General features: G+C 40.8%; 1 protein-coding gene across 5 annotated transcripts in view; it reads right to left on the bottom strand.

Annotated features, from left to right (window-relative positions):
- thsd7ba (thrombospondin, type I, domain containing 7Ba) overlaps positions 1–18,165 on the bottom strand; it is a 969,622-nt gene that overhangs the window by 416,855 nt on the left and 534,602 nt on the right. For all 5 annotated transcript variants that reach the window (XM_059970235.1, XM_059970236.1, XM_059970238.1 and 2 more), the window contains exons 9-10: positions 9,433–9,667; positions 6,583–6,698 (exon numbers count right to left, since the gene is read on the bottom strand). In XM_059970235.1, the coding sequence (XP_059826218.1) occupies positions 6,583–6,698; positions 9,433–9,667 (351 nt within the window). The remainder of the gene's footprint in view (positions 1–6,582; positions 6,699–9,432; positions 9,668–18,165) is intronic.

Raw genomic sequence — 18,165 nt, 5'->3', positions numbered from 1 at the left:
CATAGAATGTGCTGAGCTTAAAATTAATTCTCTCTGTACTCCCAAATAGTGATCACCCACTGAAAATCTCTCTCATACCCAGGGATTTTGAGAGGGAAATTGAATTTTCTGCAATGGAAAATATGCAATCCAGTTCCAATGCAAGTTGTGAGAGGGTTAAACAACATGTTACATGGCTGGGGCAGAGACCTGGAGTGGCAAGAGATTCCAGAGGCTGGGATCTGCAGCAACAAATTTGTCAGCCATAAACAAAGTTTAAAAAGTCAAGTTACTGGCTTCGTAATGTCTTCAAGAACAGTTGGTGTCTAGGGTCAGGAGTCATGGGCCCAAAGATAACTCCTCAAAGGGGATTTAGATCAGGGATCAATAGTTAGTGGGGATCTTCACAAACAGCTGGTATTGCTGGAGGAATGCTGAGCAGAGAGAGATCATTTCTGATGACTATGCCAGAGGACAGGAGATCTTCCATATGGACCAGGGCCTGAGATTGGGGCATTAAAGCTGGGGTAGGGGTTTGGGAGTGGTGTAGAGATCGAGATTGGAATTCAAAGATTCCATCCAGGAAACTACTTCAGAGGGTGTACACATAGAACAAAGAATAATTGGTTAGCATCAGTCACATCAATAGACCTTAGAGGGGCCTAGATCAAGTTAAATAAATTTATAGTGGTTTGAAATCCTTTAAGTAATATTATCTGAGGTGCTGGTATCGTGTGCTTGCTACAAAGTACGGGTTTGGGACTTGCAGCAGTGTGGAGTACCCACAAATTAATTTACATCTTTACTAATTACAAATTAATTGTGATCACTTAAGTTGTGTATGATGTTTTCCTAAGGAGTTGTCCATTGCTGTGTCCTAAGGAGGCACACACTATACTACTCTCATTTAATTGTATTATTTATGCATGAATAACAACATAATTGTTCTCCTCATTCCCTGGGATCTTCTCACACAATTGGCTTGCCTGGTACCACTCCAGCATTCACTCTGGATGCTAACTGTACACCCGTTTCAAAATTCACTATGATCTCCATCAGGTTCTCGCTCATTATCTCTTCTACACTTTCCTCGTCTTCTGTAGTGACAGCCTCTTCTGGCACATCCTGCATTTCATGAATCAGTTTGTCACCAATTCTTGCACCTTGGGAACAGTGTGCACCAGATGATCAACATTGACTGCATCTTTCTGAACTCCTCATCTATTTACTGCAAAATTGATGAAAAAAAACTTTTCCTACACCTTACTACTCACTCGAAACTGTCTGTCTTTCTTTATCAGCTACAGTTTTTAGCTTCACTTCCTACCCTCCATTCTTCCCTTTCAGTTTGGCTGGACCTGGCTTAGGTTTCTTCTGAGCTGATGGATGAAAATTAGAATTCTGCTTTGCTTGAGCCTTTGTGGTCTGTCAACTGCTTCTTTAAAGTGTCCTTCACAGTCTAAAAGGTTTAGTCTGTTTACCCACTGGATGCAGCTTTGCAGAGAGATGAGAGGCTTTTTTTTTGGTAGCCACAGCACACATATATTCCCTGAATTGGCTGGAAAGGAACTGCAGCCCCTCCCTATATATCTGGCAAACCAACAGTGGTCAAATCGGCCAAAATTCATCAATAGTCCTTTTTCTCATAGTGCAGGATTCCACTGGTTATATTTCAAACCACTTGCAGAAGATTCTGAATGAGAAGGCTGTCATCTCACCATTAGACAATAATTAGTACAACCTTATAGTTCAAGTCCAAATTAGCCCTCTCAGAAGATGGGTTTTATAATTCGTAAGAACACAAGAGGTATTGTGGGAGCAGAATTAGGCCATTTGTCCCATCAGGTCTGCTCCACCATTTCATCATGGCTGATCGATTTTCCTCAGCCTCAATCTCATGCCTACTCCCCATATCCCACTATGTTCTGACTAATCATGAATCTATCAACCTCAGCCTTAAATATACCCAATGACTTGGCCTCTGCAGCCACCTATAGCAACAAATTCCACAGATTCACTACCCTCTGGCTTAGGAAATTCCTCCTCCTCTCCATTCTAAAAGCATGCCACTGTATTCTGAGTCTGCATCATCTGGTCTTATACTCGCCCACCATAGGAAACATCCTCTCCACAATAACTCTATTACCTGGTCCATTTACGACACTTCCCTCCCCTTTCTTGATCTTTCTGTCTCCATCTCTGGAGACAGCCTATCTACTGATATCTACTATAAGCCTACAGACTCTCACAGCTACCTGGACTATTCCTCTTCCCACCCTGTCTCTTGCAAAAAGGCTATCCCCTCCTCACAATTCCTCCATCTCCGCCACATCTGCTCTCAGGATGAGGCTTTTCATTCCAGGACGAAGGAGATGTCTTCGTTTTTTAAACAAAGGGGCTTCCCTTCTTCCACCATCAACTCTGCTCTCAAACACATCTCTCCCATTTCCCGCACATCTGCCCTCACCCCATCAGCCCGCCACCCCACTCAGGATAGGGTTCCCCTTGTCCTCACTTATCACCCCACCAGCTTCCAGGTCCAACATATAATTCTCCGTAACTTCCGCCACCTCCAACGGGATCCCATTACCAAGCAATCATATAATAAACCTTTCAATCCCAGAATTATTTTAGTGAATATCATTTGAACCTTCACCAATGCCAGCAACCTATTCTTAGTTAAGGAGCCCTAAACTGCTCACAATACTTCAAGTGATGCCTCACCAGTGCCTTATAAAAAACTCAACATTACATCTTTCTATAACACTATATTATATATTATTCCTCTGAAAAGGAATACTAATGTTGTATATGCCTTCCTCACCACAGACTCAATCTGCAAATTAACCTTTAGGGAAACTGTCCCATGAGAACACCCAAGTCCCTTTGCACCTCAGATTTTTGAAATTTCTCTCCATTTAGAAAATTCTCTGTGCTTTCATATCTTCTACCAAAGTGCATGACCAAACATTTCTCAACACTGTATTCCATCTACCACTTTTTCATCCATTCCCCTAATCTGTGCAATTCCTTCTGTAGCCTCCCTGCTTCCTCAACACTGCCTGACCCTCCACCTATCATCTGCAAACTTGGCCAGAAAGCCACCAAAACCATCAGCCAAATCATTGACAAATAACATACAATCAGTCCCCACACAGACCACTGCGGAATATCACTGGTCACCAGTTAGCCGTCAAAAATGGCTTCCTTTATTCCCACTCTTTGCCACCTGTCAATTACTCAATGCCCTATCCATTCTGGTATCTTTCCTTTAAGACCATATGCTCTTAATTTATTAAACAGCCTCATGTGTGATACCTTCTCAAAGGGCTTCTGAAAATCCAAGTACAAAACATATATTGATTCTCCTTTGTCTATCCTATTTGTTATTTCTTCAAAGAATTCCAGAAGGCCTGTCAGGCAAGATTTTCCCTTGAGGAAACTATGCTGAGTATGGCCTATTCAATCATGAGCTCCCAAGTACCCAGAAACCACATCCCTAACAATCAGCTCCAACAACTTCTCAATATCTGAGGTCAGACTAACTGGCCTATATTTTCCTTTCTTTTGCTTCTCTCACTCCTTAATGAGTAGAGTATCAATTGAATTTTCCAGTGCTCCAGAACCGTTCCAGAATCCATTGATTCTTGAAAGATCATTACCAATGCCTTCACAATCTCTTCAGCCACTTCTATCAAGTCCCCATGGTATAGACAATCTGGTTCAGGTGACTTAACTACCTTCAGTTTCCCAAGCACCTTCTCTCAGGTATTTTTACTCACTTCTGCTCCATGACATCCACGAACTTCCAGCGAACTTCTCGTGTCTTCCGCAGTGAAGGTTGATGCAAAGTATTTATTCAGTTCGTCCACCAATTTCTTGTATCCTGTATCTACCTCCCGAGAATCATTTTCCAGCAGTTTTCATAACTACTTTCAAGTCTCTTGTAAACTTTATACATCTGAAGAAACTTTTGGTATCCTCTGTATTATTGGCTGGCTTATCTTCATATTCTATCCTTTCCTTCTTTATGACTTTTTTAGTTGCCTTCTGTTTGTTTTTTAAAAGCTTTTCCAATCCTCTAAATTTGTACTAGCTCTTGCTCTATTATATGCCCTCTCTTGGCCTTTCTGTTGGCCTTGACTTCTCTTGTCCACCACAGTTGCATCATCCTGCCTTTAGAATATTTCTTCTTCTTTGGGATGTATCTATCCCGTGTCTTCTGAATTCTCTCAGAAACTTTAGCAATTGCTGCTCTTCCATCATCATTGGGAATGTTGCTTTCCAAACAATTTTGGCCAGCTCCTTTCTCATGCCTCTGCAATTCCCTTTACTCCACTGTAAAACGAATACATCTGACTAACTTCTCCTTTATAAGTTGCAGGGTGAATTCTTTCATATTATGATCAACACTCCAAAGGGTTCCTTTCCCCTAAGCTCCCTAATCAATTCCAGTTCATTGCACAACACCCAATCCAGAATAGCTGATCCCCAGGTGGGCTCAACCATGAGCTGCTCTATAAAGCCACCCCCCTAGGCATTCTACAAATTCTACCCTTGGGATACAATCCCAACCTAATTTTCCAAATCTACCTGCATATTGAAAACCCCCATGACTAGCACAACATTACCCTGTTGACATGCATTTTCTATCTCACAGTGTAATTCGTTAACCACATCTTTGCTACTGTTTGGAGGTCTGTATGTAACTCCCACCAGGCTCATTTTACGCATGCTGTTTCTTGACTCTACCCACAACTTTTCTACACCTTCTGATCCTGTGTCACCTCTTTCTAATGATTTAATTTTACTTTTTTACCAACAGAGCCACCCCATCCGCTCTGCCTACCTGCCCGGCCTTTTGATGCAATTTATATTCTTGGGCATCAAGCTCCTAGCTATAATCTTCTTTCAGCCACATTCAGCAATAACCATAACATCATACAAATCTATCTGTAACTGTGTTACAAGTTCATCTACTTTATTCTATATACTTGGTGCATTCAAATATAATACCTTCCCTGGAAGAGATTTCACTGATCCAGAAATCTGAACCCCTGCAGATTGCACCATTTCCTCAGCCACACATTCATCTGCCAAAATATCCTATCCTTACCAACAATGGTGCATTCAAACCCTGCATGTTGAATACACGTCAACCAAGTCTTTAATATCTTGGTCTATTCTAGGCTTGTAAACAAACTCATTTACCACAACCTGCTTATGCATGTGCCAAGATGCTGAGAAAATATGTCACGGGATTACTCTTGAAACGTTCCAGCAATAACCAAGCAATGACTCCACTGGCACATATACTCAATTTGTCAACAATTCACATTTTCTGCCATAGAAAGCTTAGATTATATTAGCATTACCAATCTTTCCACGAAAACTAGATACTCATATGGCTGCCTTATGGTGGCTCTTTTTGGTACTGCTTAGAGCAATGAAATCATGAACAGTTTGTGATGTAAAATTATTACTCCTGGAATTGAACAAGGTCTGTTTGTTTGGGCCCCTGACAGAACATTTTCAGCATTTGATTTGAAATGTGCACGTACAAACTACGAGGTGGTGACCCTGTTTGACCACTACTGTGAGTCATACAGGGTCATGACTGACCTTCAACTCAGCACTACTTTCCTGCACCAAACCCAAAACCCCCGGTTCCAATAATATTTAAAAACCTGTCAACACCCTCTTTGCTTCATGCCCTCCATCAATTATTTTCTTTCATCAGCTGGAGACCAGGCCTTTTCATAACATTGTCTCTGTGATCTTGGTGGGACTCGAAATAATGAAAGCAAGGCATCTATAGTGTGGAATTGGAATCTGTGACTGAGGAATGAAAACATGTGTTTGGTTCAGCCAGGGACCTCCTTACATGGGAGTAGCTGATTGGTGCGCAAGACACAGTCACCGCACTGATCCTATTGTGCCTTACTTACTATTCATCTTCTCTGGAATGCAAATTGAGTAGATGTGTGCTATTGGAGGAGATTGTTTCACAAATCTGTTCTTCAGTTACTTTTAATGATCTGTTTGAGTACATTTTACCACAGAAGAACATAAACAGAAGCAGACTCTTAGGCCTATGATACCTGTGCTGACGTTGAAGCCAATTCAGAACTAATCCCATCAATATCTCTCAATCCCTAGTTGGTCATGTGCCTATCTAAAAGTCAGTTAAATGTCATAATTGCACCTGCTTCCATCACCAGCCCTGACAGCACATTTTAGGCATCTACCACTCTATGTGTAAAAAAATCTTCTTTATATGTTCCCCCCCTCACCTTAAAATTATCCTCCCTAGTATCCCTACTTTGGAAAGAGCTCTGACTGTCTAATTGATCTACATTTCTCATAATGTTATGACTTTGAATTAGGTCACCTCTCAGCCTCCAAACCCAGAGAAAGCAATCCAATCTTCTCCTCACACTTCTTAATCTCTAATCCAGGCAACATCCTTGTGAATGTCAGCAACCTGCTCTCCAAAGCCATCACTTCCTTCCTGTAATGGGGTGACCAGAACGTCATACGATGTGGCATAATTAAACTGATTGAGTATCTTCACCACTAAAGATACGTCATCAGAAGAATTACCTTGTTGACATGTGGTAGGGCAAGAGGTCCATTCACTGAAGGGGGTGGCAATGCAATCCTCTTTGCATGGCAAAAGGCATGGCTGAAAAGTTTTGGGCTGGGAATCTTCAGGACACCTAGAAATGTTGGGAAAGAGAAGGAATCAATAATTACCGTTCCAAAGATCAGACATAGAAGATGCAACAGTCTTTCTTTAAAAATAACGTTAAAGGATAATTTCTTTCAAACATGAGAATGACAATAGGCCACATTGACCCTTGAACCTGGTATGTTACTGAATAATATCAGAATGATCCCATGCCTCATGCACTTTCCCAGCTAATCCCACACTCCTTGATTGTCTCAGTATTCCAAAGAAATATTTATCTCACCCTTAAGCAACTGCATTGAAAAATGCATCCACAATCCCATGGTGGAGAATTTCATGGAATTACAAATCTCTGCAAAGGGTCTTCATCTAAGCCTTAAATAACTATTCCCTTACTCTGAGTCTATATTCCTGATTTTATGACTTCCCTGCTATAAAAAAGTTACATTAGGCTCCCGAACTATGAGTTATACAAACTTTCAGAATTTACTTTATCCAGCACGTCAGTCACATAGCATCATCTGCGGCACATGCTCAGAGAGATTATTTAAATGCATTTTCAAACAATTGCCTAACTGAAATTCCTGTTATGCTTGACAATCGAAGTTCTAAATCACAATGCTGCGATGTTTAAAAAAAATTGCAGTTTATCAAGTCAACCAATACTGACCTGAAAAAAAACCATAGTTTGCTTTCACTTCAATGAGTGAACAAGAGCTTTTCAATACTGGGTCATTGACTTAAATTATGTCCATCCCAGTGCCAGTAATATCCCCTTTGCTGTTAATGGAGAATGAAATACTACTAGGAGTGTCATTATTGACCAAGAACCAGCATTGAACTGAATTATAGTTCTCTCACTGAGATCACGGCTAATGATGCAATATCAACAGTCCATCCCAACAAATTGAACTTATCTGCACTAACACACACTGACACAACAGACCATGGTATTGGAAAGGAAAAGAACTGCAGATTCTGGAATAAAAGGAAGTTCTAGAAAAATCCAAAGATTAGGCACTATCTGTGGAGAGAAAAAGAGTTAACAATTCAGATCAATGACCTTTCATTAGAACCGGAGAGAGTTAGAAATCCAGCATGTGTAAAATTGCTGCAAAGGATGTGAGAATAAAGGGAATATCTGCAATGGGCGGAGACCAAGAGGCTGAATAGCACAGGTGGGGAAGTGCCAGTGGAGAGCGGGTAATGAAGGCTATTTAGTTAGGGCTGATATTACTGGAAGAGGTGCAACTAAAAGAAGGCGAGTCACAGCAGAGGACAGAAAACAAAATACTGGAACCAGGAGACAGAAAATCCTGCAGCTGCTAAACATCTGAAAGAAAAGAGAAAGCTGGAAATATTTGTCAGGTCAGACAGCATCTGTAGAAAGTCAGTTCTAATGCTTTGCATCAAAATTCAACAGCTCCAATACAAACTTAGCATATCATCTGAAAAACATGTTTCATTGAAAAAAAAAGAATGAGATTTAACAAGGCCACAGAACACTCCTTGGAAGGTAGCCTTCCTCGTTATTTCTCAACATGATCTTTGGAGCACAGTCATTTTGTTCCAATCTGAAATTGAACATGTAAATGTGTAATAGACGTTAAACTACATTGTGGTCCTTTTTACTTAAATATTCAGCTATTGTCCAAGACATCAACTTAAGTACCCTTTGTTCATTTATTAACATCAATTATTTTTAATAAGGACAATTAAATAGCAAGACTTGACAGATTTTTTCTGCATTTATAATCTAAAATGTGTTTCTTTGCAGAAGAGAATGACAAAAATTTGAAGGCTGAACTTCAGTATCTCATTAACATTGGACAATGTAATTATTGTTCCTGATGTTCAAACACGGAGGACTCATCAGCATGATTTAAAAATGCCCATGATATTTTAATATGTTTTCCATTAGCACTACTTAGTTTTTATTTTCTTGTCATTGTTCTTTGCTTCTCCTCTTTATATATCAAAAAAGCTTGTTTTTATGTGTCAGAAATAAATTTTAAAAAGATAAAATTTAATTAATTATTTTTCATGGAAAGGAATGTAATCTGGGCAACACAAGTGTTCTTTCTACAGAAATTATTTATTAGTCTGCTTAAAAATTGCCCATAAAATATTATTGTAGCTAATACTGAATAAAGCTATATGCATAATTTCAAAATAAATATTGTCAAGCTAATACAGTGTGAAGGATTCAGCCAGACATTATCAGTACTAATCTAACAGGATAACCTTTTTATTTGAAAGGGATAATTTAATGTTAAACAAACAGCAAATAAACTTACTTACCTGCCAGTATCCTGTTAATAGCCCCCATATTATATTGTCCAATGTTAGGGCACAGTAAATGGTCTTAATGGAACTTCTTCATATTTCAATTATCAGATCGATTGTTTCAAAAGAAATGATCTTCTCTCCTTTCAAGAACTTTAAGACAGTACTCTTCTGTCAGTAAAGCCATGAGAACTTCAAAGCAGCATTGTTTTGTAGGTAAATGTATTTAATTACTAATATAGAGAATATCGTTGACTGAAATGCAATTTTGCCAGTTCAGTTAGATCAGGCTTTGGGGCAGTATGAATCTTTTTAAAAGGGAACATGATGGTATTGCTGACCAATAGATGAAAAAAGCATAAATGTACACTCAGTATTTTCACACTTCATACATGAAGAGAACTTTAACAACAGATAAAGATATGCAATCATTTTTAAATTTTTGTTAAATTCTCACTCTGAAAAGGAAATAATACCTTTTTGGAGAAACAGGTCCAAATTTGTTCCTTACACAGTGGACTTGTCGAACTTGGATGCCCACAGAACAGGTGGCTTCATCCTTCCAATTGACTGTAGTGTTGAGGGCTGCCACTAACGTACCTTCTGTGCAGGGACCCCATGGTGATGCCTCCCAGTAAAACACTGTGCAACCATGAACATTACAGGATCGCCATTCTTGCAAAGCTTGGCTAGACGGACATGGCTTTCCACCTAGAATATAAAGGAACTTACGATAAGTAATTTATCATTACTTCTTAAAGGCTATCATTCAGTTTTCTATCCACAAGAAAGTCTGTCTATCAAAGCTAGAAGTAGACTATATTTAAGAATGTAAAAAATTAATTCTGCTCAATAAATGTTAACTTACTTAGTAAAACAGATCTTTAAGTAAACATTTTGGGAGCACAAAATTATATTATACCTGCATTCTTAATGTTATTGCAGAAGATATTAGCACCCAATAAATTTAACTAGTTTGTTTTACCACTTACTTTTATCCACATCTACTTAAGGAATATGCAAGACTGACTTTCAGAAATAATCATGTCAATAAAAAGTTCACAACAACCTGTATGTATTTTTTAAATTATATATTTATATTTTACATCAACAGGTTGTGGATACAAATTAAAATAGATTATTAAATGGTTACAGATATTTAAAATAACTGAACAAATTACAGGTATGTAATCAAATAGCCTTCAAAATGATAGGTATGTATTTAAAGTGATGACAACATACTGTGCATGCTTATATATTTAAAGAACTACTAATAAATTATATGTTCTATCAAATTACAAATGCTTAACTTCCTTTAAGCAGCCTAATAAGCTGTGACTGCATGGGTTGGTAGATATCTTAACCTATTAACAAAGCTATACACGTGTGGTTCAATGGCTCACTAACAGGATACAAATGTTTGTTTAGCATCCTAATAACCATTATGTGGTTTAATAATCCACTAATAGGCTGGAGACTTTCCTAAAGTCCCAAAGGCTTCACTTTTCCCAAGATCCTGCGAAAAAAAGAGATTAGTACTGTTCTCAGCCTCAACTGGTAGTAATTCACACCAGTGAGAACATGTACCATTGAAGATACATAGAAATATAATTGATTATTTTACACAAGCTATACTGCTACTAATGCAGAAATTACACTTGACCTTACACTGGCAAAGGCACTCAGCATGATGCAAAAACAAAATACAACATTGTACAATGGATAATGTGAATCTGTAAAATGTATTAGGTCAGGCAGCATCAATAGAAAGACAAATTCATTTAATGATATTTATAACAGAAGATGCAAATTAATATTAGTGTTTAGAAAAAAAAAGCTAATTGATTTGACCTGAAAAGTTAATTTAATTTGTCCCTATACATTTTCTATACACAGCAAAACTTAGAACAACACCGTCAAATGTCACTGCCACCTCTCTCTTTGAATGGAAAAGAATAATGCATAAGTTAACAAGATTGGTGAATAGGGACTTTTGAATAGAGGAGAATTTTTGCTGATAAATTAAACTCTGTATGCCTGACTTCTAAAAATATTGAAATAAAAAAATATTTTGGAAACATTGTGCAATTTAGACGGCACCTGTGGAAGAAAAGAAATAGAGTTAATGTATAAGGCCAAAGACTTTTCATCAGAACTGGAAAAGAGAGAAAAGAAGTTGGATTTAGCTTACAGAAACATTTGGGAAGGGAGTGAATAGGACAAAGGGAATACCTGAATTAGAGTAAGGTTAGAAGTCCCATGCAGAAAAGTTGCAGATGAAGGTAACTTGTTGATAGACTATCGCCTATTGGCAATTAGGGTAATTAAAGACAGTGAGTTATGAGGGATGTTGGAGAGAGAAAACGCAAGCAAAGGAAGATAAGTTATGAAATGCAGAGATGTGAGGAATGCTGCAGGTCTGGCAACATTAGTGGAGAGAGATAAACTGAGCTAATATATTAGATTAATGGCCTACAACAGAACAGGCTTAGTGAAGAGAAAGTGAGTTACATGAACCCATAAAATTCAGTATTGAGACTGGATGACGATAACTTGCCCTGGCATTAGATAAAGTGCTGATTCTCCAGCTTATATTGAGCTTCAACATAAAATTGCAGGAAACCACGTCAGAAATAGCAATGTCGGCATGGTGAATTAAAGTGGCTGATACCAGGAACTTTGTTGCCACGCAGACATTAAGAAAACCTGATGAGTTACAGTATCCAAAGTGCAGCTCTCAATTTAAAGCTGTTACTTATCAATCCATAGAAATTGTAAAATCAATAAATAAAAACACATTTCCAGATATTCTATTGCACTGGATCTTTATTTTAGAGATTTCTTGAACTTTGCTTTGCACCCACAATGAGCAGCTAGAACGCAAATTGCAAAACCTGGGAACAATAATGTGGCCAACATTTTCTGTTACTGGAAAAACAGAAAGTACTCCACAATTGAGTTCAAACCAGTTACTTTCACTTGGCAACACACATGCACTTTCCTAATCTGAACATGGACCTTCAGTCAAATCAGCCATAAACTATCCAGTATGTGATGATATGCTCTAAATGGTTAAAGGATCACTGCCAATGCAGTGAGGAGACACCATCCCTAAATCACACCCCTTAGTTTCTGATAGCCAGCAACACCCTCCCTTCCTTGTACAATCATTGATCATTTTCAAATCTCTAAAATTCAAACTTATCTAAAGCCTAGTATTTAGTAACAATGCTTTATTGTTTTAAGCAATGTTTAATTATAAGTGTCTATCAATACTCAAATCTGGTGATATCAGTGGATCCTGGACTGTAGGCTCAAATTGTGAGTACAGTTCCAATATTAAGAAAATGAAGACATGGAAGATGAGTCAGTCTGCAGGTACGATTAAAGTGCAAAAGCCTTTGATCCCCATTCCCAATTATCCTGCTGGCAAATGTACAGTCTCTGGAAAATAAAATTGAAGACCTCAGAGCAAGATTTCAGGACCAGAGGGGCATCAGGGACTGCTGTGTACTTTGTTTCATGGAAACATGGCTCACTCTCACCATTTTGCATGCAGCACTACAGCCTGAGGGTTTCACCATCCACCACAAAGACAGAACAGCTGAGAGGAGCTGCAGTACATTGCATGATTAACTCATCATGGTGCATCGATATGGCTGTTCTGTCTCAGTCCTGCTCTCCTAAACTAGATCATCTAGCAGTCAACTGTCATCCATTATATCTGCCAAGGATGTTTTTCACCATAATCCTGGTAGCAATGTACATTTCATCTCAGGCCCACATCAGGCAGGCACTGGAGGAGCTAAACACTGTAATCAGTAGTCATAAAACAGCACTCCTGGATACTTTTCTTTTCAATGCAGAGGATTTCAACCAAATCAGCTTGAAGAAGTCTCTAAATAACTACCACAGTATATTATCTGTGAAGCCAGAGCAGCCAACACACTTGACCACTGTTTGATTGTGCTATCCCATGCCCACACTTTGGAAAGCATGATCACCTAGCTGTACTTCAACTTCCAGCACATAGGCAGAGATTAAAGACTGCAGCACCAATGATGAAGACTCAGAAGGTATGGTGAAGGGAGGCAGAGGAATGCATGCAAGACTGCTCTGAGTTAGTGGATTGTAGAGTATTCATCTTTGAATCTGAATGAATACTCCACAGTTGTCATTGATTTCATCAAAACCTGTGTGGATGACTCTATGCCTTCAAGATCATAGTGGACATATCCAAACCAAAAGCCGTGAATGAACCAGGAGATTCATAGTTTATTGAGGGCTAGGTCTGTGACTGGTGATCCAAAGCTATACAAGAAGAGTAGGTATGTCCTGCGGAAGGAAATTTTAAGAGCAGAAAAACCCAATCGTGATTGAAATTAGAAACTCTTCAGCTCTGGCAGGGTTTTCAAACCATTACTTTCAATTTCACTGAGGCTGTCTACAAGAAGGGTCAGAGCCGTTTCTACTTTCTGAGGAGACTGAGGTCCTTTAACATCTGCCGGACGATGCTGAGGATGTTCTACGAGTCTGTGGTGGCCAGTGCTATCATGTTTGCTGTTGTGTGCTGGGGCAGCAGGCTGAGGGTAGCAGACACCAACAGAATCAACAAACTCATTCGCAAGGCCAGTGATGTTGTGGGGGTGGAACTGGACTCTCTGATGGTGGTGACTGAAAAGAGGATGCTGTCCAAGTTGCATGCCGTCTTGGACAATGTCTCCCATCCACTCCATAATGTACTGATTAGGCACAGGAGTACATTCAGCCAGAGACTCATTCCACTGAGATGTAACACTGAGCGTCATAGGAAGTCATTCCTACATGTGGCCATCAAACTTTACAACTCCTCCCTCTGAGTGTCAGACACCCTGAGCCAATAGGCTGGTCCTGGACTTATTTCCACTTGGCATCATTCACCTATTGTTATTTAATTATTTATGGTTTTATATTGCTATATTTCTACACTATTCTTGGTTGATGCGACTGCAACAAAACCTAATTTCCCTCGGGATCAATAAAGTATGTCTGTCTGTCTGTCTGTCTGTTAACATCATGAATAGCTGTGATGCTTCACTCCCAGGCAAGCTCAATGATTTTATGCGCAGTCTGAAAGGGAGAATTAAACGTCAGCTGTGGGAGTCCCTCCAGGATTTGGTGACCCTGTGATCACTGTATTGGAGGCTGATGTCAGAACATCTTTCAAGAGGGTGAACACTCGCAAGGCATCAGGTCCCGATGGTGTAGATGGTAGGCCACTGAAAATCTGTGCCAACCAACTGACAGGAGTGTGTAAGGACATCTTCAATTTCTCACTGCTGCACTCAAAGGTTCCCATATGCCTCAAAAGATTGATAATCATATCAGTTCCCAAGAAGAACAGCGTGAGTTGCCTCAATGACTAATGCCCAGTTATACTGATATCTATTGTGATGAAGTGTTTTGAGAGGTTGGTCATGACCAGAATCAACTCCTGCCAAACCAAGAACCTGGACCCACTGCAATTTGTGTATCACCACAATAGGTCTACAGTGGTTGCAATCTCACTGATTCTCCACTTGGCCTTGGATCATCTGGACAATAATAATGCCCACGTCAGTTTATTGATTACAGCATTCAACATAATCACAGCCTCAGTTATAACCAACAAGCTCCAATCCCTGGGCCTCTGTATTTCGCTCTGCAACTGCATCCTTGACTTCATCACTGGGAGAGCACAGTTGGTGCAGATCGGAAATAATATCTCCTGCTTGCTGACGATCAAATCCTGTGCACCTCAAGGATGCATGCTTAGTCCACTGCTCTACTCTCACTGTGTGGCTCAAGAGCCATCTTTAAAGTCACCAATGTCTCAGCTGTTCTCAGCAGAGTTTTAGATGGCGATGATGAAGCATACTGGAGCAAGATAGATCAGCTGATTGAGTGTTGTCACAGCAACAACCTTGACAGTAAGACCAAGAAATTTATTGTGGGTTTCAGGAAGGGGAAGTCAAGGGAGCACACAGTCTTCATCGAGAGATCAGCAGTGGAAAGGTGCGCAGTTTCAAGTCCCTCTGTGTCAATACCTCTGAAGATCTGTCCTGGGCACAACATATTAATACAGTTACAAAGAAGGCACGACAGCAAATATATTCCTTTGGGAGTCTGTGGAGACTTGGTATGTCACCAACCACTCTTGCGAACTTCTACAGATCTACTGTGGAGATTATTTAACTGATTGCATTAGTGTCTGGTATAGAGGACCACTACACATTCAGATTTCAGTCCAGTATTTGTTGCTTTCTGTTTCAACTGGACCACTCCTCTATTTCCCTGTAAATCATCCCACTGGCTGTGATTATGTCCCATCCCCTGCCTGTCGTTTCTATCATCTCTGTTCCATGCTATCTTTGATTTCCCTTTCCTCAGCCCTATCACTCCGGTTCCCATCCCCCTGCCAAATTAGTTTAAACCCTCCGTAACAGCTCTATTAAAACTGCCCGCTAGGATATTGGACACCTTCGGGTTCAGGTGTAACCTGTCCTTTTTGTACAGGTCAAATCTCCCCCAGAAGAGGCCCTAGTGATCCAGGAACCCGAACCTCTTCCCCCTGCACCAGTGTCTCAGTCATGCATTAATATGCCTGATTATGCCATTCTTGCGCTCGTTAGCATGTGGCACAGGCAGCAATCTTGAGGTTACTACCCTAGACATCCTGCTTTGCAGCTTCCTACCCAACTCCCTGAATTCACTTTTCAGGACCTCTTCCCTTTTACTACCTATGTCATTGCTACCAACGTGTACCCAGACATCTGGCAGTTCACCATCTCCCTTCAGAATACTCTGCACCTGAACTGAGACATCCGGTACCCTGGCACCTGGGAGGCAACACACCAAGCGGGTATCGTTATCAGGCTGACAGAGCCTCCTGTCTGTTCCCTTCTCTATGGAATCACCTATGACTATCACATTCCTCATCTTCCTCTCTCCTTTCTGCACCACAGAACCAGGCTCAGTACCAGAGACCCGGTCGCTGTGGTCGTCCTCTGTCAGATCACCCACCACCCCCCCCCAGCAGCATCCAAAATGAGGTAATGATTATGGAGGGGATGGCAACAGCGTGCTCTTCACTATCTGAGCTTTACCCTTCCCTTCACTGATAGATACCTACTTAGCTAACTCCTGCAGCCTCGGGGTGATTAGCTTCCTGCTCACTTTCCATACCTGGCACAGATTTGGCCATCGGGGAGACTGGAAGATTCCCAGGATTCCCACACCTGACACTCAGAGCAAAGTACGAACCCTACAGACGTGCTCTCTATTCCTCAAAAAATGCAAGGAGAAAACTGTCCCCTTACCCACTTACTTCACTAAAGTCCAAATGAGCCAAAGCCCCACCACTCTGACTCAGACCAGTCCGTCAATGACTGCTTCTTTGATGACTACTCCGCTAGGCAGTGTCTGCCTTTTATGCCTGAACCTTTCCTGCTCTCCAACTCATGAATGGTGCTCCACTTATAGCTGAGTTCCCCCAAAGCTTTCCCTTTGTAAACTTCGCTCCCAGGCCTCACTCAGTGCAATTAACCTGATACGTTCCAAAGGGGCAGGGGTTTCCTGAAAGGGCCTACTTCGAGGTTCAGCGACTGTCCCCAAAACCGAATGCCTTTGATATCTGATAAATATTCAAAAATGCCAAGAAGCTTTTCAAAATAAACATATTTTTGGAAATGAAAAATAGTAACACAAAACTAAGAACAATAAATAAATTCAGTGGACCTGGCTTGAAACAAGTTATATGATCTGCTTACCATTCTCATAGCAGTTGATCTTTTTCCCCATTGATGTCATCGTACTGTTATACAATGCAGCAATGGACCCTTTGACCCAACTTTGCAATGCTGACCAAGATTGCCATCTGAACATTTGCTCTGCTTGGACTGTATCATACTGAATGTTTTTCTTTATCCATGTATTCTTCCCAAATACCTTTTAGATGTTCTTAATCTACCTGCCCCTACCACTACCTCTGGCAGCTCATGCTATATACTAACATGAGAAAATCTGCAGATGCTAGAAATCCAAGCAACGCACACAAAAGGCTGGAGGAATTCAGCAGGCCAGGTAGCATCTACAGAAAGGAGTAAACAGTCAATGTTTCAAGTTGAGATCCTTCATCAGGACTGGGGAAAAAAGAAGAGAAGTTCAAGGTTGTAGGTGATAGGTGAAACCGGGAGAGGGGAGGGGTGAAGTAAAGAGCTGGGAAGCTGATTGGTGAAAGAGATACAGGACTGGAGAAGGGGGAATGTGATAGGAGAGAACAGAAGATCATAGAAGAAAGGAAAGGGGGAGGAGCATCAGAGGGAGGTGATGGGCAGGTAAAGAGATAAAGTGGGAGAGGGAAATGGGAATGGAGAAGGGTGGTGGGGGAAATAACCAGAAGTTTGAGAGATGTTGGTCCTCCAATCTGAGTGTGGCCTCATCGCAGCAGTAGAGGGGACCATGGACTGACATTTCGGAATGGAAATGGGAACTGGATTTAAAATGGGTGGCCACTGGGAGATCCTGCTTTTTCCAGCTGACAGAGCATAGGTGCTTGGCAAAGCAGTGTCCCAATCTATGTCATGTTTCACTGATATACCGAAGACCACACCAGGAGCACCGGATATGGTGTAATCCCAACAGACTCACAGGTGAAGTGTTGCCTCACCTGGAAGGACTGTTTAGGGCCCTGAATGGTAGTGATGGATGTGGTGTATAGGGCTGGACATCCATAGTGAAAATAAGATGACTGGGGCCAGGGAACCAGAAATCATTGAAAAGATCAAGAGCGTGTTAAGAGTCACTGATGTAGGTAGGAAGGGACTGAACCAAACAGGATAGAATTGAGTCGAGGTATGCAGATATAAGCATGATGAGGCAGGAGCAAGCAGAAAGGCAGGTTTGTGGATCTTGGGTCGGAGGTAGAAATGGGAGGTGTTGGGTGAGAGAACTATGAGGTTGCTGGCAGTGGATGGGAGTTCCCTAGAGTTAATAAGTTTGGTGATGTTGTGGGAGACAATGGCCTGGTGTTCCTTAGCAGGGTCCTGTTCAAGGGATAAGTAAGAGGAAGTGTCAGGGAGTTATCACCTGGCATCAGCAAGGTAGAAGTCAGTCCGCCAGACTGCTACCGCACCTCCCTTATCTGTGACTTTGATGGTGAGGTTAGGATGAGTGCGGAGATAGTGGGGAGC

The sequence above is a fragment of the Hypanus sabinus genome, chromosome 5, assembly GCF_030144855.1.
Source record: "Hypanus sabinus isolate sHypSab1 chromosome 5, sHypSab1.hap1, whole genome shotgun sequence".
In the NCBI taxonomy this organism is placed as follows: Eukaryota; Metazoa; Chordata; class Chondrichthyes; order Myliobatiformes; family Dasyatidae; genus Hypanus; species Hypanus sabinus.
Note: the sequence above shows the minus strand (reverse complement) of the source record. Positions and strands in the feature narration are given on the sequence as shown.